The sequence below is a fragment of the Anoplopoma fimbria genome, chromosome 7 (genome assembly GCF_027596085.1).
Source record: "Anoplopoma fimbria isolate UVic2021 breed Golden Eagle Sablefish chromosome 7, Afim_UVic_2022, whole genome shotgun sequence".
Lineage (NCBI taxonomy): Eukaryota > Metazoa > Chordata > Actinopteri > Perciformes > Anoplopomatidae > Anoplopoma > Anoplopoma fimbria.
This window is the reverse complement of record NC_072455.1, coordinates 16,252,217-16,276,037: the sequence shown is the minus strand read 5'-3', so window position 1 is coordinate 16,276,037 and position 23,821 is coordinate 16,252,217. Positions and strand designations below refer to the sequence as shown.

At 41.3% G+C, this 23,821-nt stretch overlaps 1 protein-coding gene across 4 annotated transcripts in view; it reads left to right on the top strand.

Annotated features, from left to right (window-relative positions):
- The first annotated feature begins 8,964 nt into the window (after positions 1-8,964).
- Positions 8,965-23,821, top strand: part of LOC129093220 (nuclear factor 1 B-type-like) — a 59,858-nt gene continuing 45,001 nt past the window's right edge. For 3 of the 4 annotated variants that reach the window (XM_054601157.1, XM_054601158.1, XM_054601156.1), the window contains exons 1-2: positions 10,350-10,549; positions 13,312-13,843. In XM_054601157.1, the coding sequence (XP_054457132.1) occupies positions 10,397-10,549; positions 13,312-13,843 (685 nt within the window). In that variant the 5' untranslated portion in view covers positions 10,350-10,396. Of the gene's footprint in view, positions 9,009-10,349; positions 10,550-13,311; positions 13,844-23,821 lie in introns of those variants that run through there. The other variant, XM_054601159.1, reaches the window with a different exon arrangement.

The following is a 23,821-nucleotide window of genomic DNA, read 5'->3' as shown; positions in this document are numbered from 1 at the left end:
ATGACTACAGCAGGTAAGAAGGACATTACTTTTGAAGAGCAATGTCATGAAAGTAAATAGAGCGTATAAAAATAGTTTTTTTTGTTCCCTTTGTCTGTTAAGTGACGTAATCATCCGTAAAATGTGTAATGTGATGACACAGAGACCCACAGTCAGACAAGACAAGATGATCTTTGTGACCTGTCCATTACTTTAATAGAGAGAATAACTACAGTATTAGCTGTTTAATATGCACCTTAAACTAGTAGCATTTAAATTGACTCATAATAACATGATGAAATGTAATGTTTTCTGCCATGGACAATATATTCACTTTAAATGAAAAGACACAAACATTTTAATCAAATTTTCTGCCAATTTTGCACTAAATAGCAGCCCGAATGGTTCAATTGGTGTTTGATTCTCTCAGTCTCAATATGGTCGGTCACAATAAGAGCCCAAGCAGCAGTTCAGTAGTCTCCAACCAAATGGTCATTGTCCTAAACAGTTCTTTAATCCCAGTGAGGCGTGGGTAATGTGTGCATTATCCGTGAACATAATCTATGTGTGTTGTCTAAAATGGTTAGATGTTTTAAACAAACGCTGAATACCCCGAACACACAATTTTTTGCCCTCAGCGACCCCAACCGGTTTGGTCTTGACCAACAAAAAACCTTGAATATCTAAATCCATACAGTTTGTCTTTACAATAACATTAAACATATCAGTGAAATTAAAATGGGACCTCACACCTCATAATCCCGGGGCTACAATTTGAGTGTCCCTGAAATACTATCAGGGTTGAATATTAAAATACATAGCTGTCAACATTAACTAATGCCTTAAAGTTATATCTCTTATCATGGTTGATGCTTGATGTTGATGGAGGTGCTTAATATCTTTGGAAATATGTTAATTAGTACAGAAAACATGTATGGTCCTTGAAGAAATTCCACTTCTGTTGTTGTTTTTTAGAACTTTTACCCCCAAAACAGTATTTGTAATGAAATAGGACACAAACACACCAGTATGTTTTAATTACCCTGGGGTGGAATTTAATTTGTGAGTTTGGGCTTCTGGATGGTCCTGTCTAGATAATAGCAGTCCGCGGTGATCTGAATTAAATGTGCTCTTAATCTCTGGTAATGGTTGGTCAACTGGACTGATTAAATAAGTGACCACCTGCTACTTGCACAGTCTATGACATCTGGCTGAACAAAAGAAATAATTAGCCACATGCTTGATAAACATAAACTATGCTTGGAACAGTCATGTCTAAGATACAAGGCTGTGTACCTGTCTAGGATTTGAGTTAGTGGCTTGGCGTGTTCTGCTTACATTTTGCCAAGCCTAGACATGGATTAAGTCTCGAAGATGGAAGATAAATTAATGATCGGATCACAAATTATGAGTAGCATGATCATTTTTTAGATTTCTATCCATATGGGCCATATATCCCTAATGACTTAGTGATAAGGGTCATCCCCAACTTTGGTTATTCTTGTCTAAGAATACTTTTTTTATGTAGTGCTTCAGTAAAGATCCAACATATTTGACAAGAAACCATTTTTTTGTTGATATTATTGTTTTTTTCCTCATCATTAAGGCAATTAAATGCTGCAAAATAAAATCCAATCAGCTTTTTTAAACTCTGAAATGACCTGACTCTCTGATTCCACTTGACATGTTAAGAACCTATTATTGTATTCTTTGTCAATATTCATAAAGGCATAATTAGATTTTCTTTCAGTCAGTCAAGTCATGTGGATGGGTTTCCAGTGGCAGGTGTCTGCTACGTTCCTCCATCTTCAGCTCTGCAGCTGAACATCCTCAACTTGGAGGTATTGATTGGTCTATTGATTTTCAAATAAGCTCACAATGTAGAAAGTAGAAATCCAATTATAAGTTGAACTTGAAACAGTTAATCCAATCAAGACGATGAAATGTATCGATTTTACCCTCAAAATCAATAAGGTCCACGCGGCTCTCGTGTGGGCTTGGCGCAGATAATTTTCCTTTCTCCGAAAGAATGAAGAGTACGCTTAAGGTCATCTGCTCAATGTGAGAAATATGCAGTACATCATCCTAAACATGTTACTGATGTTTGGGCTCAATCAAACTCCACAGGATGAACTCCCTGTGAACACATATATAAAACTTAAAGACAATTCTCATAGATCTATTTGGGGTAGGGGATGGGTACTGCTGTGTAAAAAGTTATGTCAACACCATTTTTCAGATAAAGATAATTAAAATCCATTATATCTAACCAAGCTTTAAAGCTGGGGTCTCCAAACGGGGTTATGCTTGTAAAGGAGCCCAAAACATCAGTTTGAAATCATGTTCATTAGCAATTCTGATGAAGTAGGAAAAGTCATTAAGTATGATGGTGAAACAATGTTAACACATAAACACTGTAGTTTCAAAACAGCTTTTTAAACTAGCCACTTGTACATATTAAACCATTTCTTATTGAAATACTGAACAATGTGTTAATTAAGGAATAATATGTAATATATATAGACTTACTCCAAATTTCTCAGTCATGACATGACATTTGCCTTCCACAATGACTGCTGGGTGTCTCTCTGTTGCGCTGAAAAGGTCAGCTGCAAACAGTCACTTATTAAAGGAAGCCATAGAGCGCAATCAGCAGTAGGGCAAACCTACAGCATGTTGTCTATACTGCAGGTGCCTAATTATAGTGTTTAAGTCCTTCTATCAATTGTCAATTGTGTTTTGGGAGATTGAACCCGAAGTGCTCAACTTCTGACTTGAGTATATGTGTCAAAAACTACAATAAAGTCAAGTGAAATTCTTCATTTTCAAGCATTATAGCCCTGGTTTTTTTTCACTTCATTCACTATTTGTTGTAACTGATGCTAAGTTACTGTTGCTAAGTCCACCCACCATCCCTGTGGGGAAATCCAGCCGCCAGCGAGCGGCCTCAGTGAGGAGGATTGGAATGTGGCAGGAGAGAAAAGGTCTTTTCAGTGGCCATTCAGATAACATTTACATGGACGCACCAAATGTCTTGTTTCATGGATCAAAGTACAGTTGGCTCCGGTAAACCCTGACAATGAAAGTAGCAGGTCTCTTGATGATGACTTTGGCCTTCATGACTGCTTCATAGGTAATAGAATGGACCATCTTTGAATGAAAACAATCATTTTCAGTGAAATTTGGGATTTCCTTGAACAAAATCCCCACAACAACGCGCTTTTATATGCAGAAATGGTGGGACATGTCACTGTTTTAAAATACCTTTAGCTCAGTGCCGCCAGTGATATCAAGCTGCTCCCCAGTGGATTCACTCCCAGCGCTGGTGGTGGTGGGGGGAAGAATGAGAGGAGGTTGGTGTAGGAGGGGGATGGTGGGGGTTGCAGGGTCACGGCTCGTGTAATTACCACAGTCAGGTCCAAGTCACTGGTCAAGTTGTTGCTGATTTGTTTTTTCTTTTTTTCTTTCCCACAATGCAACGTCGCCAAGGACTGGCCTACATGTGGCACAGCATGCCTCCACTGATGCCCCTTTGATTAGGTGTCCTGTCTTCCACCGATGACAGCCGGGAGCACAGCGATGGCTGGGAAACTGACTGAGAGGTCCATTAAATGGCAACTTTGTTATGACATGTCAGCCAGGACCTGGTGGATGGTAAGTGGACCTCTTTTGTGTTGAATTCTTCCTCTTTAATCACCTTTGTTGAGAAAATCACAATCAAGCAAAATCAACTTTATTTCAAGTAACACCCTATCCAAAATGTTATGCTGACCTCTGACAGTGTTTGGGAAAAATATGTCCGTAAATGTCCATGACTAGTTAATATCATATTCTGCTAATCACCCTCTGGAAAATTAATTTACATCATCTTATATTGCTTTTAGAAGTTGTTTATGTCTTTGCCTACATTTGCAGATGTGAGGTATATTGTGGAGGAGGCTGTTTCAATATGAAACATTTTTGACTGCACCACATTACTTCACAAGTCACATTTAGAAGAGATGTTTTTTCTGCTTTTATTTAACACAATATTTTAAGAGCATCCCTGCACAAATAATAATTATTACTGAATGATTGTGATCCTCAAAGCAAGCAGCTAAAAATGTGATCATTGAAGTGATTTAAACCCAGTGATACTGAAAGGATAAAAAGGTGAGGAGTGATAAAAGTGGGCTTAAAAATGATATAATTTTTTGCCAAGATCAATAACTAAAGGAACTATTCAGGCTCTCTTCAGTGTAAGAGTGTTCCTCAAGTGCACCTCTCTGTGCTTCCTCTGCAGTGTTAATTTGATAGTGTCAGACAAAGAGCCCTTTCTCCAGCCCGCGCCTTTCCCATGCTGAAGAGGCAGCGCAGGCTGACATTTCTTTCTGAATATTTATTTACTTGTAGGACTACAGGCGAGCTTTTATTGTACTCCATCCCCACGGTTTAAGTTGAGGTTTGTTTGTCTGTCTCAATGCATATGAGCTGGGAGAACTGACCTTTTCTGCTCGGGCCGTGCTGCAGCTGTTGCTTTCTACTCTATTTTATTTTAGAGGTATTCATTCTTTTCTCTTACAGCAACGCGTTTACACTTTTTCAAAGCAAGACTTAAAATAAAAAAAATCAGCTTCAACTCTTATACCTGTAAGTTCATGTAAAAAAAGAGCCTTAGTGCTTTTTAAGAACTCAGGAGGGATTCTAAGAGTAATTGGTCAGAAATAGCATTCAATTCAAAGTTCATATTAATATTAAATCAAAAGTTTATCATAGGATATATTATAGACCAGCAAACCTGCTGTTTTACCAGCTGTTGTGAAATGCCCATAGGAAATGGTGTAATTGGTAGGAAATCGCATGATCACACAGTGAAGTACCTACAATGCTGCTATTAACAATTTGAGCTTAATGGACAAAGGATAATTATTCAAATCATCTCTTGCTGTAAGAACATCACCAGTGTAATAGAAGCAGTGGTAGCACTAGTAGCGGCCTTGTAGTACCACTGTACGGTGGTCACATTACAGCTTTTTGGGATAATTTTTTTTGAGAATCCAAATCATCATTTTTTATTATCTGAGCAGATGTTGGTTCAGGAAGTTAAATATCCAGCATATAGATATATTAAATAGTACTATGTTATGAACAGATGCTACAGACGGTCACAGCGGTGGCAGAACTGGTACATCGCCACCTAATGGTTAAGAAAGACACTGGTCTTGTGCATACAGTCTCACTGACAGACTGGTTTATAAGGGAATTTCAATAGAGAGCCTTTGTTAATGTTACCACCTGTGCTTTTCCTAAAATTAGTATTTTTACTCAATGTGATATCAGTATTTTGTTTTACTCAAAAGTCATAATATTTTTTTAATGTGGCTAAGTAACTCTTTTTATTATATGGACTGATTGACCATTTTGTGCCAGTGTCTTTTTCATTTAGCCTAATGGTGCCGATGTTCTGCGTGGAGAAATACAGAAACTAGAATTTGTGACTCTCCTGTATAGGCTTGGGGGTAATTTGTGTTTTAAACTCCTTAAATAACACAAGAACTCTACCTTTTCAAATTAGAGCTACAATATATATACAGCACCTCAGGTTTAATTCTCTGGTGGGACCCACTCAAGCAACGCTCAGTTATGTTTGTGACCACATGGAGGCAGTACATCCACATTCAGAGGGGATCCTGAATCTGTGAAGGCTTATGCCATGTGCACCAGCAGACTGGCATGATATAAAGCTTGGTAAAAGGAGGCAGAGAGAGTATGGAGTCAGGGTATGTGACAATGACAGTCTTTCATCTTTCCCAATAATAGATATTAAAATATTTAAAAGCAAAACATTATTGCAAAAACATACTATGTGTGTATGAGTCATGGTTGAATAGAAAAGTATTCCAAAATGTATTAGGTATGCTTAAAAATGAAGTGTTCTTAAAGACACACCAGCAACATCAGACTGAACTTAGCCATTAAACGATCATTGATCAGCCATTTAAAGCCGTTTGTTCCACAACTGAATGCTCTTAGCTAAATTGTTTTTGGATGTGAATCAAAACAGATCACTACGCGTGTGTGTGTGTGTGTGTGTGTGTGTGTGTGTGTGTGTGTGTGTGTGTGTGTGTGTGTGTGTGATGTAGATACTGGACCCACATGACAGCACTGACATTTTTAGATAGTGCAAGTAGTGTGTTAATGTCATGATAACAGTGATGAGAGAGCAGTGAAATATATTGTCCGACTACCCATTCAAGTCCCACAATCATGGTGTCTGCAGTGATTGTTCTGGTGTACTGTAATGGGCTTCCAGTGAAGGTTACTCTTTTTAAATCAGTCAACTGCACTGGCAACATTGCATGATGGTTAGGCTACTAAACATTGCTGTGACGTATTGTGACAACAACAACTGCTTACCACTGCTATCACTGCTATTCTGATTACTTAATGAAGCCCAATAAAAGCATTGATCCATCAGAATACCACTATATCAGAATTATAATATATCAGTGTAAAACAATGGCCCACCCAAATTAGTGCTTTCAACACATTTTTTGTTGTTAATATTTGATTGATTGAGGGAATTTATTTTTAATGATAGGGAAAATAATGTATAATTAACATAACACAGGGATAATATAGGGATCATGATACTTCAAAATAAATACCTGGAAAAAGTGCCTTTATCACTATAATTAAGTGCACAATTAGGGTCTGAACATGGTTTGCAGCCTGACTTGTAAAATGAGTATTGGTAATGCAGTAATGGAGTGTGAAAGATATCAGATAGTAGTTTAATACTGGCACTCCTCCTCTTTCAACTGCAAATAATAATATAATAATAATAATGATAATGATGATAATACTAATAATAATCATCATAATAATCTAACTTCATTGTAGACGTAATTACTGCAGAGATTTCCACCATTAGTCTTTGACCACATAGTTTTTCAGGCCGACTGTCCAGCTCTGTCAAGCCCCAATCAGCACGTCAGAGGAGCGGAAATGAGGGGCCCAGGGCAGAGAGTCCCGGGGCCACTGATTCTGGCCAATGAGAGGCAAGAATACAAACACCATTACAAAACTGAGCTGTGTCAAGCTCCAGAGAAACAGCTAGATGATGCCCTGGAAAGGTTGAGTTTTTGCTTTCAAAATAAGATGTAGAAATGGGCTCATTTTGGGATTAACAAAAGTATGTATTCCCGTAGGCTACTACAGAGGCTTAATAATTACACTATTAGTTTACAATATTACCTCGTATAGCTACTATAACCCTATGGTAGGTACTTGCTATACGTTAAGACACAACATCACAAAACAAACATTAAATTATCTAGTAAATACGATTATCTGTCTACACTTTTAGTGATTTTAAGGTTAGTCCTAGTTTGGATTTATTTAATGAGCAACCCCTTCCTCTAAACCAATAGAAAAATCCTATTACCCAAACTGAAGAGATTTTTGTTTGTCTTATTTGAAAAACAAACATATTACCCAAACTGAGGTTTTTGTTTGTCTTATTTCAGTTATTGTAATTTTTGTGTTTTTTAAACTTATTTATAAAACATTAGTCTACATTGGACAGTGGTAAATATATGCCATATGAGCCATTATAAAATATGTAGGAATAAATGTGTCTATATTTCATCCAATACAAACAATGGTTAAGTGAAATGGCATTGTACTCATGTTTCCTATTGATAGATGTATTAGAGCAGTGGTTCTCAAATGTGAGATTTTTAAAAAAAGATATAAATAATTTGCATCCATTCAAAAATCCTTATAGTATAAAATAGTTATTTAATACATATTCAATAAAATTGTGTAAGTTCATAAACTGAATTCAATGCAACAATGCAATCTTCAGTGTTGACAGTTTAATAAATCAGACACTGATGGCAGAGCGCTTAGTATTACATCTTTTTTTCAACCAAAAATGCTTTGCGATGGTTAGGGGGTACTTTACATTACATTACATTACAGTCATTTAGCAGACGCTTTTATCCAAAGCGACTTACAATCAGTAGTATATTACATATCATTCACCCATTCACACACTGATGACAGGGCTACCATGCAAGGTGCCACCATCAGACTCTAACTAACATTCATTCACATCCAGTCCACACCGATGGCAAGCCTTCAGGAGCAACTTGGGGTCAAGTGTAGCACTTACTGTATTCGTATCAGTTCGCTGCACTTATTGAATTTGTATTTGTTTACTGCACTTATCCTATTCATAGTAGTTTGTAGCACTTACTATATTCGGATTAGTCTGTTGCAATTATTGTTTTCATAGTAATCTGCCTCTGCACTATACTTTTGCTCTGGCTTATGCTTTGAGATGCTTGTTTAAGAAAGGAGATGCACTTATGACTTCTGGTGACTAGTAGTTCTCTTGAATACCTATGTTGAATACACTTCCTGTAAGTCGCTTTGGATAAAAGCGTCTGCTAAATGACTGTAATGTAATGTAATGTAAAGTGTCTTGCCCAAGGACACATCGACTACTTGGCTGAAAACAATATTTCACAGGGGGTACATCACTGAAAAAAGGTTGAAAACCACTGTATTAGAGAAATTGTTCAATTCCCTAAAATTGGGATATTATTTGGAAAAGTCTCCCCGGAAGTCATCTTGTTGTTATTATAACCAACTTGACAGTTACCGCTGAGAGCCGGAGGGCGGCAGTCAGACAGGCAGTGAAAGTGAAGGCGGAGACCAGCCCAGAGCCGAAAACTCAGCCTCTTCTGGATCACGTTCAACTCCACTGAACAATCCCCAAAAAAGCGATCCAAAAAAAGTAAGACTTGAAGAGGAAGGAAAACAGGAAAAAAAAAGAGAAAAAAAACGCGAGGTGCTCCCAACTTCTGTTCACCGCTGCAAAGACTTGTCTTCCGGTGTTGACTTTTTTTTTTTTTTTTTTTGCGAAGAGAAAAAAACCCTCCAAAAGCACAAAGTTGAACGTGAGAAATGTGAAGCTACCGGCTTGTGTGTTTCAACCAGGCTCCAGGATTCCCCATTAATCCATGCAGTACAGTGCAATGGTACGTGACAGTGGGTTATTATTGCTTTCAAATGTTGTGATAACGGTGATGATGCCATTTGTGATACATTTTTTTTTTTTTTTGTGATACTTTTACACGGACCACAACTCTGGCACGGTCGGGCCAAAAAATGTTAGGAGACTAAACTTGGCACGGATTCTCCCGCAGCCTATGTAAAACATCCCCATTCCCTTTAATTTGGCAGAAGAGCTCTATGTGGACTGCTGACAGCTCTGTGGCACACACACACACACACACACACACACACACACACACACACACACACACACACACACACACACACACACACACACAAGTAATGTTAAACTTCCAGTCTTTCCAGCATTGCTGCTGCACTGTTATGATGTACACCTAGCTCAGTTCTGACTCTTTTATAACAGGGCCTTCAGGTGTTCAGGTGGGGTTACTCGGTTCACTGTATGGCCATTTCCAAAGCCAATCATACCTGTCGTCTGTACAGTAGATTACAGTCTAATTCTGCAATAACCTAAACATTAAAATGCATAAAGGATGATAAAGTAGTAGTCTTTAAAAGGCAATGCATTATCATATAATGTGCCTTATCTATTATATTATTTATATACTTATTTATCTTATCCTGATTGATTTCAGGAACTTTGCAGAACATTTTAACAGGAGATCATGTCGGTTTCCTGCTACAGTGTGACAGTAGGTTTTTTTTATTTATTTTTTTAAAATGTGAATTAAAGACACTGCGTTGAGTGATTGATCTAAACTGGGAAAAAGGAGGGATTGCACGTTGCTGACACGGAGCTCACGTTTCTATGTGACCGAGGCTGTGCTCCAAAGTCCCCAAAGCACCAAAAAAAAAAAAAAAAAAAAAAAAAAAAAGATCTGCTAGTTTGAGGAGGCAAATGATATGTATGCTGTGTTTCCAGATAGCCTAGGAGGAGAAGAAGGTGCTGTATGGTGGATAGGGGTTGTGTGTTAGGACGAGGAGCAGCAGCAGCAGCAGGAGGAGGAGGAGGAGGAGTGTGACTGTGTAATTACGTGGGTGAAGAAAAAAAAAAAAAAAAAAAAAGTTGGGTCTGATTTGCTGGAATCGCGCAGGACCGAAGGTGCACCCGGTCGCGTTTCTTTCACATCAAGTTTGGTTAAAGCAAGGGTGAACATCACACACAGCCGTGCGTCCTCTGAAGCTTCCCACAATGCCTTTATGACACATCACAGCACCGAGACCCGCACACAGCCCGCGTTGTAGCCAGAGGAGGACGCAGCAGCAGCGCCGGCTTTACGAGCGCTTTTTACCCTGCATGCCAACTTGAAAAAGATCTCCTGCGTAAAAAATCTTCATTTTTCATTTTTCTGCGGAGACGACAATCTTTTGGATCGCAAACATTTGATGGATGTTCTTGGATAACCTCGTATTGTTTTACAGTCTCGCATGGTGCACGTCGGTCCAGGAATGGCGCGATAAAGTGATCAGAGGAATCGGTCCCAAGTACATTCACGTGTTGTGTTGCCGTCTCGTCATGTATTCTCCAATTTGTCTCACTCAGGTATTTGTGTGTCTTCTTTTTTTTATTTTTTTTATTTTTTAAATATGCGTTTAATTGCACATTTTGTAATATGAATGTTACAGACAGTGTCCAGGGAATTGGAAGTTGTGTGCCTGCGTCGGGGATCGTGCAGTTTCAGTTCTGCTTTGGGGGAAATACTTTCACATTTATGAACTAAAAAACGAAGTTTTGCTTTGTACGTGACCATTTACCACAATTGAAGTCGTTAATCCAAAAAACGCACGTGTCTGTGCCACGACTGTGTTGATTTTTTTTTATTCTCGAGATCTTCGATTTTAACCACAGCCCTTATCGGAAAATCATTTATTAGTCCTCTAGGTAGTTTAAAAAAACCCAAAAAAAACCCCGCTGAAGTGCCAATCAACATGCGCTCTTTGCGTGCGTAAAGTTATGGTTAAGATGATTTTTATGATATCATTCCACGACTGTCATTTTAATAGTCCTGGCGCAGGTATGTTCATTTTCTCTCAGGTTTAATTAGGTTATTTGCGTCCTCCAATAACCTCTCACACACACACACACACACACACACACACACACACACACACACACACACACACCTCTCCCAGCCCGGCTTGAGCTGTGTTTGTATTCTTTTTCCACGTGTATATTTTTATTTAAAGTAAAACCCCTATACTTTTGGGAAGTGGAGTTGGAAGAAGATAAAGCCACTTTCACTGCAGGGAGATCAGACGCATGATAAGGTTGATTCAGCGGTCGGACAGAGTAGCTGACTGTTTTGGCTGACTCAGTTTTACTGTTTATATTTTACTTGGCATAAGTAAGTGATTGACTGAGATGTGGTTTAGTTTGTACTTAAGAGGATTGTGCTTTTATGGCCCCAGCTGAAGTGCACTGCATAGGCCCTGGCCAAGTCATTTATCTTTACAGCATTTGGCTTTAGCCCTGGCTGAAAAAAAATTAACACAATATTTAAAGTGTTTTAGAACAGGAAACCAGGAGTGAAAAGGACTTCAGAAACAGTCGCTGCTGAGAACATTTACTAGCATTTACTGCTCACTTTTGTCAGTTTAATTGGCAACATTATAGCGAGGAGATGACATTTAAAGGAGTTCTCAATTTATTTGTATTTTTTTTTTTATGTCTCTAAATGACTACGGATAGGTATAGCATCCGTAGTAAATATAATACATTTCAAAACCATCTGTAGAGAATTAAATATTTATTCACGCTGTTTAATAAATTAACTTTGCTGTAGAGGAGCAGAGTTTTATTGGCTCAAAAGTGCAGACCAGAAATGTGGCTTCTCGGAGCAGCACCAGCGGCAGGCGCTGATAGGGAGTGGATTTCTGTGGTTTCCTATGGCCTGCCTGCCTGGCTGCCTACGAAAAGAACAATATGTGGTTTAACTCTTCAAACGCCTGCTCAAAAGGGGCTTCTTATACTTATTAAATTTGACATTTTAATGACCTTAAACATAGATAAGTTCATGTTTCCACGTGTCACTTGGAGCTGCTGTAATTTCCGATGAGCACTAAATCTTCCCCACCTTCATGTACATTCCTTCACCTACAGAAAACAAGCATTAATAGATATTTAGGATTTGTTTTAAATTTGCTAAGTATAATTCATGTGAAAGCCCCAGGCGTGTGAACTGCTGTAGAAAGGTTGGTATTTAGCTTTTTTTAGTTGTTAGGATGAAAAGAAATTCTGTCAAATGCGCATTGAAAAAAGTTTTCATTTTGTGACTCATATTTCCTGTCATTTATTTGTTTAGCATTAAAGACAATGTGGTATAAAGTATAATATACATATATATAAGTGTATTTAACATTTGAAAAGTAAAATTTGTGTTGAAAATAATTCCATTAAAATTAAATTAAGTCTGATAATTTATCAGAATAATAATTTCAGTTTCAACATCAACATTTTTCTTTTTAATTATAGGAGTGATGGGAAATTCTAAAAGTAGGCCATGGTTTTAATATGACTAATATGGCTCAGGTTTTTGGAATGAAGCTGAGCAAGTGTCATGCCGTGCGTTTAACCTTAACACTCTGGCACGAACTTGAAATCGAGTCCTAAGTCATCCTTTTCAAATACCTTTTCATAGATTGCTTTAATAATGCCGCCGTTCTCTGCTGCTTGTGTTTTTTAAAGCACATTTTTGAACATGCAGCCTGTATACGAAGCTGTCAGTACGTGCCAAGAGAATGGGGAATCTCCCCTACTTCCTATTTTTATTATCTTCGACCCACTTGGCCCCTCCAGCTTATCCTGCATCCCTCATGAACATGGGATAAGTTCACGTTGGAATGCGGATAATTTGATAAGAGAAAATGCGATGGTGAGGGGGGGGGGCGCATGCTCCCTGTAGCAGCACTACGAGCACAGAGTCACGCTCAGAGCATGTTCGGGGAATGAGAGCGGAGACGCGAGTGCATTCAGTCACAGGGCTTGGTGCTATTGTAGTCCTGGCAGTTGATGTAAACAGTGGAATGTCCTTGTCATACCTGCAGGACGCCTGATAAATCTAAAATGGTAAAACCAGTGTTGCAATGTGAAGAGGGACTTCTCGTCTTAAAGCTGTTGAAACTGCCAATATGATGTTATGTTACTGATTATGAGGAATTGTTTATTTGTGGTCTGACTTCAATACTGCCACAGATTAGTAGCTAACTCATCCCATGTTTCTTCTGCATGTTTAATGACATTGGGTTCTGATTATTTCTCCCCTTCCCTCTCCTCTCTCCTCACTGTCTCCCCCTTCAATGCTCCAGGATGAATTTCATCCCTTCATCGAGGCACTTCTCCCTCACGTCCGTGCCATCGCCTACACGTGGTTCAACCTCCAGGCCCGAAAACGCAAGTACTTCAAGAAGCACGAGAAGCGGATGTCCAAGGACGAGGAGCGTGCGGTGAAGGACGAGCTCCTGAGCGAGAAGCCCGAAGTGAAGCAGAAATGGGCGTCCAGGCTGCTGGCCAAGCTGCGTAAGGACATTCGGCAGGAGTACCGGGAGGACTTTGTCCTCAGCGTGACGGGCAAGAAGCACCCGTGCTGTGTGCTCTCCAACCCGGACCAGAAGGGCAAGATCCGCCGGATCGACTGCTTGAGGCAGGCCGACAAAGTTTGGCGTCTGGACCTGGTGATGGTCATCCTCTTCAAAGGCATCCCTCTGGAAAGTACAGACGGAGAGCGCCTCGTCAAGTCTCAACATTGCACCAACCCAGCACTTTGTGTCCAGCCACACCACATAACAGTATCGGTCAAGGAGCTGGACTTGTTTCTAGCATACTATGTCCAGGACCAAGGTAGGTTCAAACTCATGCTGTGTGTGTGTTTGTTTCACTCTGTTGTTTTGTGAGTGTGTGAGCTAACGCGCATGTGTGAATGATGGCTTGGCAAGGTCAAGGGTCACATGTGTTACTTTTTTTGGCAGTCCTGCCGAGACTGGCTGAAATCACCGCTACAGTCGCCAGACAAATAAACACGGGAAACGTGATAGTCAGTACTGTATATATGCGGTGTACATTTTTAAATAGCTCAAGTATGACTCATTACTAGACAAAAAAACCAACCGGTAAATGTAGAACATGTTTTAAATGTGTCTTTGCTCTGCTGTACTCCAGCAGCATGTTCAGTAATTACACAGTATCTTGTACACACACACAGGTTTGTGCAATTGCACACACACTGTGCACATTTTCTATTTGTCTGGATATTAAGTAATGACAAATGTGGAAATTTGCTGTACAGACTGGTTAAATTAAGATGAACCCACTAGTAGTATATTTACCAGTACAAAGTCTATCTACCAGTAACACGGGACTCTTATGAAGCCCTTGTTGTTACAGTTGTGGTGATTATTAACAGCATATTTAACAAAATGTTGTTTGCCTAACTGTATTAAAAACCAGCAACACTCCCTTTGTCCCCATAGTCCCGTTCATATAATGTAAAATGTAATTAAAAAACTTTTGTCAATCAAAAATCACAAAAGAACAATTTTGCTTTAAATTAAATTTCCACCATTTAAAATAGCTAATAGCACTATTGTCATATTGATAAACGTATTGCTGTTAGTCACATTAAAGCTGAGCAATGAAGATATGAGTAGACCTAAGTAGGGTTTTTTAAATATTCGCAAAACATTTTAGTACATATAAGATATTGTGTCTGTTATAAATCATTCGTGTGATCGTGTTTGCGCCGGAATCCGTCTTTTCTTAATTCCTGAAAAGCTGGTTTCTTTTAAATGAAAGCCTATTGCTGACACAGTGATATGCTCGATGTGAAGACTGAATCCTGCTTTTCATCCAGCTCAGTGTTTAATAAGAGGTTGAAAAAAATGTGCTGCCAGGTATGTGAATAGGTTGTGACATGCACATTTTTGAATTTGATGTGTTAAAGCCTTCTGCCTGCCTTTTTTTCCGAAATTGAATTATCACAATTTATTTTTCACATTTATACACAACCAAAAAGACTGCCATGCGCTAATGGCATTGTAAGTACTGGCATTCACCATTTAAGATAATTTCTAACACCTACAATTTAAGCCAAAATGTAACACTAGAAATTATTTAGGAAAAGCAGCTTTGCAGTGTGTAATCTGTCTTTCAAACTGTTAATTGAAAGAAACAAATTCTGTATTTTTCCACACTAAGTTAAAAAAGTAGAAAAGCAGTAATTAAGGACAGATAATGCACAAGTTCAGGAGAAAATATTGTTTTTCTAAGAAACAGTATTTTTTATTCTGAATCTAGATCCATAGATTTTTATGTTGTTGCCGAAGTAATTAAATATCAGTCTTTCATGTCTCTCACAGCGAACTTCCTCCCTTTATGCATAGGAATCCCCCATGTAGAATTCCCTGTTGAAATTCCCCTGTATTAAATCTATTGACCGAATAACCCACCAATACTTTGCTATTGAGGGAGAAACGATGGCATAGCTAGCTCATTATCATCAAACCCTGAGCGCCATTTTGTGTTTGATAAGTGCCAGGGAAAGCAGAAGGCACAGCACACAGACAATAATGGTTGCCACTGGCACCGGGGTTGGCATCAGACCCTCTTTTGTGTCTTTTGTAGGATGCCACCGCTTCTCTAGTTTGCATCTGCTGCATTTTTAACTGTTCAGAACCAAGTTGAGAATGGCTCTTTTGGTGCACTTTCTTTAGAATAGACACCATTTAAATGATAAGTTGTCGCCTGTTTTGTACGTTATGGACGTCATTTCACCAGCTTTTATTTCAAAAAAAAAAATGTGTCCGCTGGGGAGGAAAATCAAATAACTGGCAAGCAGATTAATTTTAGTGTTTTAAGATAAATGGTGAACATAGTGTTCTTTTCGGCCGGAGAATAATTTGCTGCGATTCAGAGCAATCATTTACCGTTGTCCTCAAAATTTCCGTGGGGTTGAAACTTTGGCAAATGCAAAATAGAATTCTTTTACCGGGATCACAGAGACGGCCAATGCTTTTTTATTCCTTTTTGTTTTTTTGCAAGCTAAAGCGTCTTTTAGTTACCAAGCACTGCCCACCTCCAGACAATGCAGCCATATTGTGGTAGCGTGTGGTGCGGCGCCATTTTGTTTTGCACCGTGCCAGGGAGGCAGGCAAATCACCAGTAATGGTTGTTAGAGGTTTGGAGGTTGGCATCGAACCCTCTTTGTCTGCTTGCAGCATGCCTTTGATTCGTTGGTTGGCATCCGCAATGCAGTGGGCATGTTGGAAAGTTTTTTGACAGTGGCAGAATGGAAGCCGCTGCCTTTGTTCTGCCGCAACTGCATGAAACAAACAAACAAACACACAATCAAACACAAAGAAAGTAGCAAACTGCTCCGTCTGAAACAGAACCTGGTATTTGTGCAAAACTGCTAGAAAAATAAACGTTTCCAAACTGTGCCTTCAATATTTTTCTCCCCGTCCTGCTACCTTGGCAGCGGTTCACTTCTGCAGGGTCGTGTAATTGGATAGCAAAAAAACATTTTTTTGCTGTCGTTATTTACACTACGGAATTTTTCTTGTTATTTATTTTTTGATTCTGGCAAAAATCAATAAGCTCAGAGTGTATTTGCTTTTCATTCTGTTTGGTTGCTGCCTGAGAAAGGTCGGCGGGTTGGCAGCGAGTGTTCTTGGTGAATTCAGAGAGGGCACTCAGCCCCCTTGTTCTGGGGCACAGACGCGTTTAGCCAGGCAGGGCTGTAGCACCCATGTGCATGCCCAGATGAATGCCCGCTGGGAAGTGGGCTGGGGGCTGGGGGTGGGGGTTGTGGCATCCATTGTGCCAACTGGCAGGCCGTGTTCAATACGAGGGCCCTGGCTACTCACACACACACACACACACACACACACACACACACACACACACACACACACACACACAGACAGATACAGCCGTTGTACTCTGATTCACTGTTTTATCGTTATCTTATGAAACAAGAAATGCCATTCTATTTTTTTTTCTTCCTTTGAATCCTCACCTGGTTTCATATTTCGCTTATCCAGTTTGACAGCTTGATGGAATAGTTGTAACAAGACGTGGAGACAATTGTCATGTTAGGGCATGTTAGGATACTGTAGGACCTGTTTGTATTTGGCCTTGTTAAGCTACACTATCACTATTTCCTCAACAAATATAAGAAATGTAGTTAATATAAATCTCTCAGCCCTACATATTGCATGTCTGCAATGAACATAATTTGAAAATAGAATAAGATATGTGTTAAAGATACACAAGCAAGAAGATTAAAGAATTTGGAGAAAATGTTGTGAAAAAAAATGATGTACATTTTCTACCCAATTATTAATTTGTCAGTGGAATAAAGTAGAAATATGCATTTTTGAAAGTTGTTGGTGCCTTCTAACCAGTGACGGAAGAGAATTGCTGAGGTGGTGCAACGGGAGACCAGAGAAGTCAAGGTCAAGCAGCTTTCCCATTACTCTGGTGCTGAAAGTTAACACGGCCATAAAACATCATTACCTTGACACCCCCCACCCCCCACCCCCACCCCCACCCCAGTAACGTAACTTTTTTTTTTCACACTGTCATGATACTTTGCGGAAATGGATGGATTACCCCTGAATACACGCGGCCACGTTAATGGACACCTTGTTTTACGAGCGGCAGACTTAACCTCTGCCCCCGGGGTCGTGACCTTTTCAAAGAGATGTGACGGGCTGTCCTCTGAAGTCTAATTGAGCAAAAACAGATCGGTGAAAACGCGGCGTTGCAGGCCCAAGGCACGTGGAGGAGGCACAGCCTTTTTGCCTAGGGGGGGTTGTTGGTGGTCATGGGAGGAGGTGGAGGGGGAGCTGCTCCTAAGCCCCCCCCCCCCCCCTTGTTGACCTCCTCAATCGGGGTCAAACCACGGCGGTCGCAAGATCACCGGTGGTCTCTTGGCAACTGTTTGTCTCCACTCCCCCGCCACTATATCTTGGTCTGGCTGGTGGTCCCTTGGTTCACTGGCCTAAGTGAGGGGGAGTAGGTACCACTGACTCCCCCTCACCTCCTCACCCCTCCTCTCAAGTCCCTCAGGCTGGGTCGTCTGGCTGGTTCCTATCCCCAAGATTGGCCACTGCCTGCTCACCACACTGCGTGGGGTAGCTGCCTGCATCTTGTTTTCCGCCCGGCTGCCTCAGAGGCTTTGGTCAGGCGGCCAGAGCGGAGGCCTGACCTTCTGGGTCACAGTGGAGGCCTGTGACTAAGCACAACATCCCTCCCTCCCTCCACTCGTCCCCCCTTATCCTCCTCTGCCATCAGGAATCACCCCTGCAGCACACTGCCCGGCCAAATGACTCTCTCACTCCTTCTCTCTCCCAGTTTGCTTTTCTTTTCACACTCCCTGGCTTTCCCCTCAAGCCAGAAACTCTGACCATGACAGCTGTCCTGGGCCCAGGCGGCCTGCCAAAGAGAGGGTGGCTGGGTTCCTGCCAGGAGTGAGAAAACAAAAGTTGTTGTAAGCAGACAGCGTTAAGGACACTACTGTTTGTCTTCCTGTTTTGGGTTAAGTCAAGTTATTAAGCTGCCTTTAATAAATAAAAGAAATCCTAGCGAGATGATACTCCGTATGGTTCTTTTGGAGGTTGAGTAGAATTTTATTCTTGGATGTGAATTTTAACCGTACACGTTCTGAACAAAAACAGCAAGGCCGTAAAATACAACTCCTGGGAAAAACCTTAACCGATGACTCCAGAGCCATATAGAAAAACTCTTCAGATTGAACTGCACAACCCTGTGCTCGGCTTCCATTCTGGCTTCCTTATTAGTATGCAATAGAGCCTGCGGTGTCTGGCTACCTCTCTGTCAGAGCCATAACCTATCGAACACATTCTCTCAATCTAATCCACTTAGAACTCCCTCCCAGCTTCACCGCTTGCCTTATTGATTTCCGCTTCCCACTAAATGTCCTCCCGATCCTTTTTCTCTTAACCCGGGAGCTATTTATGCTTTTGCACTGGTCTTTCTTTCTTCTTGTGTCTTGCTTTCTTTCTTGTCTCTTGCCTTCTTTCTTTCTTTCTTCTTTACTTGCTTTCTTGCTCTTAATGGCTCCCCTCCCTCTCCAGGATCTTTGGTTGTTTGTGATCTCCATCCGACTTTCCTCTGCCTTTCTTTCTACCCTCCTGTTCTTTCTCAAACACTAACCTGGGTGCAGTGCAGCCAGGTTGCCTGGCTCAGTATGAGGCTTGTGTTATTAGCAGCAGGGTTTTGCTCGAGCAAATACCTCAAGGCTTAAACAGGCCGTGTTCCCTCCTTGGCCCTCTTTTGTGTGCCATGTGTACATAAATCTCCATGGAAACAAGGCAACTCGGAGCAGAGGCCACTGAGAAATGTGGATTCCTTCTTTCTCAACAAAATTTACAACTCCCTCCTTTTGCTCTGCTACAGTGTGTTTAATTTGCTTGTGTCACAGTTTGCGCTGTTGCATCCGTCAAAACGTGGGACAAGGCCATTCTTTGGCATTCTAAGGCACAGGCATTGTGTTGAAAAGGCTTTTCTTGTGTATTTCAGCAGGAGACTCAATTTTGCGTTTGTAGCTGCACTTGGTTAAGGACTGCAGTTTGTGTCATTAGTCTATGGTTAAGATCTCACCACACTTTCCCAGGCTTTTGGGGAGGACCCCAAATGCATTTCAAATCCCCCCGAGGCCACTTGACTGGAGGACCGGCACCTCCCACTCCTCCCGGATAGATTCCCCACCCCCACCCTGTCTGCCGTCCCTCCCAAATGAAGACAAATGGGTACATTCACCCCCTATCGCAGGCACTACACTGTACCTCACTGTCCTGCCTTACAAAGCAGGCCCTCCCTGTTGCCTGAGTTTCTCCATCCAATGACATCGCATTAGCAAAACTGCTAGAAAAACCTACTGTCGGCCCATCTGCGTGCTAGACTAGTCATGGTAAACGACAGGGTCTGTAGTGGAAAGAGGGACAAAACGGTCCAGAGAGGAGAATTCACGTGAAGATGTTTTTTTGACCTCCCATTTTTTTTTCAAGTCAACCAGGAGAAAAGCACCCTCAAGTACCAGACTGAGAGTTTCACGCAAAAGGCAGTCCCCCTTCACCCAGGAAGGAGCCTTGTGAACAACCAAATGAAAGGAAGAAAAAAATGGGAAGGGGGTAGTAGGTGGGGTGGGATGGGGAACTTTGGGCAGGGACAGACAATCGGAGTGGTTGCCCAGGAGACACTAACTTCTCTGTGCAGCAACCCCCACCCTGCTTTGCCCCATCAAAGTCTTTTCAGCCCAGACAGGGTCGATCAGTGGCCCAGAGTGATGGTTGTCTCTTCTTTTGTCTGGCGGTACAGTACGGCCCATCACTGTGACGGCTCGACAAGACCTGAGCGGGACAGAAAAAAGAAAGGCCCGCCATCCCAGCGCTGTGCAAAATGTACTTTTGGGTGGGCGTGTTGCTGTTTGGGGCGGTGGGCGAATCCCCCAGAGGATTTCATTCTAATGTCAGTGCAGCGGGTCAAAGAGGGGATATGGTGTCTGGGGCTTGGGAATGGCCTGCTTGGGACGGATTCATCAGAGCCCCATTGAGTTGTCAAAGCTAGCCAAAGGGCTTCCACTCCTCCCTCACATATGTCAGGTTCACTTCTCCAAAAAAGCTCCCAAATTTCAAAACCAACTCTCAATCAGCAGAAGATGCCATATATTCAGTGTAATAAACAATACAACCCCCAATATGGTTGTTTGTTTTTATTGACCCTTACAGAAACGTTACAGAACAGCAGAGAAGGCAGGGAGATTAGGAAAATAAGTCATTTACATTTTTAGCACTTCCATAAACATGTTGCCTTTTATGAGGGACAGCATCTTTGAGCAGTGGTGAATGTGATTACAGTGAGTAATATAGAGGGAATGACAGGAAGAGAGGAAATATGGACACATTGTTGGTTGAAACAGCATGAAAATCTCATATCTCAAGATCACCAACCCAGCAGGTGTTACAGATTTTCTACCGCGGTACTTCCTCCATTGTGACAGACAGAATTTCACAATGCCTCCTTCCATCAAGTCATTAAAACAACAAACTGATACAGTGAATAAAAGAAAAAAAAAAACCTGTGAAAATGAAATGTAGGCATGGCATAAATAAAACATGGACAACCAGCAACTTAGATCAGAAACTACCATAAATTAAGCAACCCCATCTGCAAAATGTCATTAGTTTTGAATTTGAATATATATATGTATATGATTTTTTGACCTGTAGGAAACTCTGAGTCCGTTGGTAATGATGAAATTGTTTGCTGCTGGGGAACTACTAGTTTTAGAAACAAGCAAGTCCAGTACTGTCTGGACCCTGTGATCAAAGCCTGCTGCCGCACTAACAAGCAATTAATGAAACCAGTCATTTTTACTGGGGAAGGACGGGGCTCGTTTCCACGGAGCCTGTATGATCTGGCTCCAGAAAAGCTCCAGAACTTGCCGGTTCTGTCCACTGGCACAAGGCTCCAGCTGGCAACTTTGCTGCTCTTTTAGAAAACTATTCCAAAATGCGCAAACACACGCGGGGCCACATGTTCGCGGTCGCACGCCCACATACATGTGAGTGTAGAAAAAAAACATGTAAAGATAAATGCTCACCTGCACTTCAGCTCGAAAGACCGCATTTAGATTCAATGAACTGCAACTTCTCACAATAACAACAGTGCTCCGGCATCTGTCGGGCCCCAAAAATTGAAAGTGAGAGTGCTTTAAAAGCTCGCTCCAGATTTACCGAGTCAAGATTGTAATTAGGCCTCCAACATGTGCGTAGACCTACAACCCACAATTACACTGTGGAGTCTTACCAAAAAATAACTCCTCCATCCCTCTCTTAAACCTCATGGTGTAGCCGACATCACCGAGGAAATTTGACTAACAAGAGGTCATCACCCTGTCTAATTTGAGAGCCATGCTGTAATAGCTGATCATCTCTTTGTTCTTCACAGAAGTGTTTGCAACCTGTGTTCTGGGATTTCTACTGGCTTAACATAGCTTTTTGAGCAGTTATGATAATGCCCCAAGTTGACCTACAGATGGCTAAATGAGTAATGCTCAAGCTCGTCATCTCTGATGGGATCCCAGCTGAGTCTGCGTGGTGTTTCCCAGGAACATCTTCATCTGCTTATGCACGTCTGTTTCACAAACTATTAGACATTCGCCAGACATTTCTTTTCTCCCCTATTTCTGTAAAACCTCTGGCTGTAACTTGGGTTGCCATGTGTGTCTTGTTAAGGGCAGTTATGACAAATGGCAGCAGCTGTACAAACTAATCTCTCTGTAGCTTTCACACATGGCGCCCAATTAACAATGGACCACTGTGGGGCCCTAATCCACGGTGCAGCCATCCTCTGGTCCCGCTTGCTGAGCCAACTGCCCCAGGAGACTCTTCTCCTCTGCACTCCTGCTAGCCAGCCTGTAACTCCATTCAGATGGGAGCCGGTGAGCACCGCAAGGCATGCTCGGGTTGGAGGCGCGGTAGCCATCTTGTTTGTTTCCATGTTGGGCAGACCCGCTTCCCGAACGCTAAAGACCCTGGTTTTTATTTGACAAACTGGAGTTCTGTGGGATTGGGTTGCAGCCCTGAGAGTGTTTGGACTCAGATGCTCACATGTACTGAAGGAACTCACGTGTTTTCAGCTTGTGTGCATGCATTAAAACACATGCACGCAGCTGCAGTTGATAGATTTAGCAAAGTGGTTGCTGAACGGGTGGTTGGGAGCAATGTGTGTGTGTGTATGTGGGATATAGCTTTCCTGTCAGTGGGCCTATTTCCAGTAGTTGTATGATGATAAACTGCTGTTTCTTGGGGCTTCAGATAGCTGCATCCACTGTGTAATGCACTTAAAGTGTTGGGGGGAGAGTGCTTTAAACAGTGCATTCACTACCTCTGCAGTCTTATAGGATAATATACTATATGAAGGCAGGGGGAAGTTAGCCCACACTTAGGTAATGGTTCCTTTTAACTTTGGATATATTCCAACCCTGTTACTCACATACACAAATAGTATCAATCCATTTTCCCAGGGAAAAGATTCAATGTGTGAAGTCTGTCTCCTCATCCAAGAGTGTGTCAGCAGGGCTTTGCATGGTCTTGCTGAAGTATCTTCATTTCAGTTTTGGATTACAATTAATAATTGCAAAATTGAAATACTGTAAGTTTGCGTCACTTGGATGCAAACCAGTGTGACTTGTTGTTTCCACGTTTCCTTCACTCTGATCCCAAAACAAAGCCACAAACGGGAGTTTGAGACTCAAAAGAAGGGTGTTGAAGGGTCGACGGCCATCAGGAAAACGGTGGCGGCCCCTGCCAAAACTATGACATGAATGAAACAAATGGATGAAGGAAAATGAAAATGGTTGGGGTGTGATCTCTGGCAGGCAGTGCGAAAACCAGTGCCAACTGTTATGAATGGGAAACCGCTGCTGAGCTAATGAAAAAAGAAAAAAAGGGAAAGAAAAGAAAGAACTCACTTTTTTCATCCGCCATCCAAGAATAATTAAGCGCGCGCAGGCCTTCTGGTGGGATTGGAGAAAGCCACAAGACACTTGACTAACATCTCACCGCAGAGGAGGACAGTGAAACACAGAGGGGGAAATAGAAGCAATAAAAAAGAGTTTTGTTAGCGCATAAGTAGAGATCTTAACTATGAAAGGAGGGCAGGTGAAACCAAAAGTGGAGTAAAAACTGTCAAGAGGCGCTTGTAAAAACACTTTATTAAAGAAAGAAGGCAAAAACATGAAACGTATAAAAATACTTTTGGGTGTCACACCTTTATGAATACAGATCACATGTA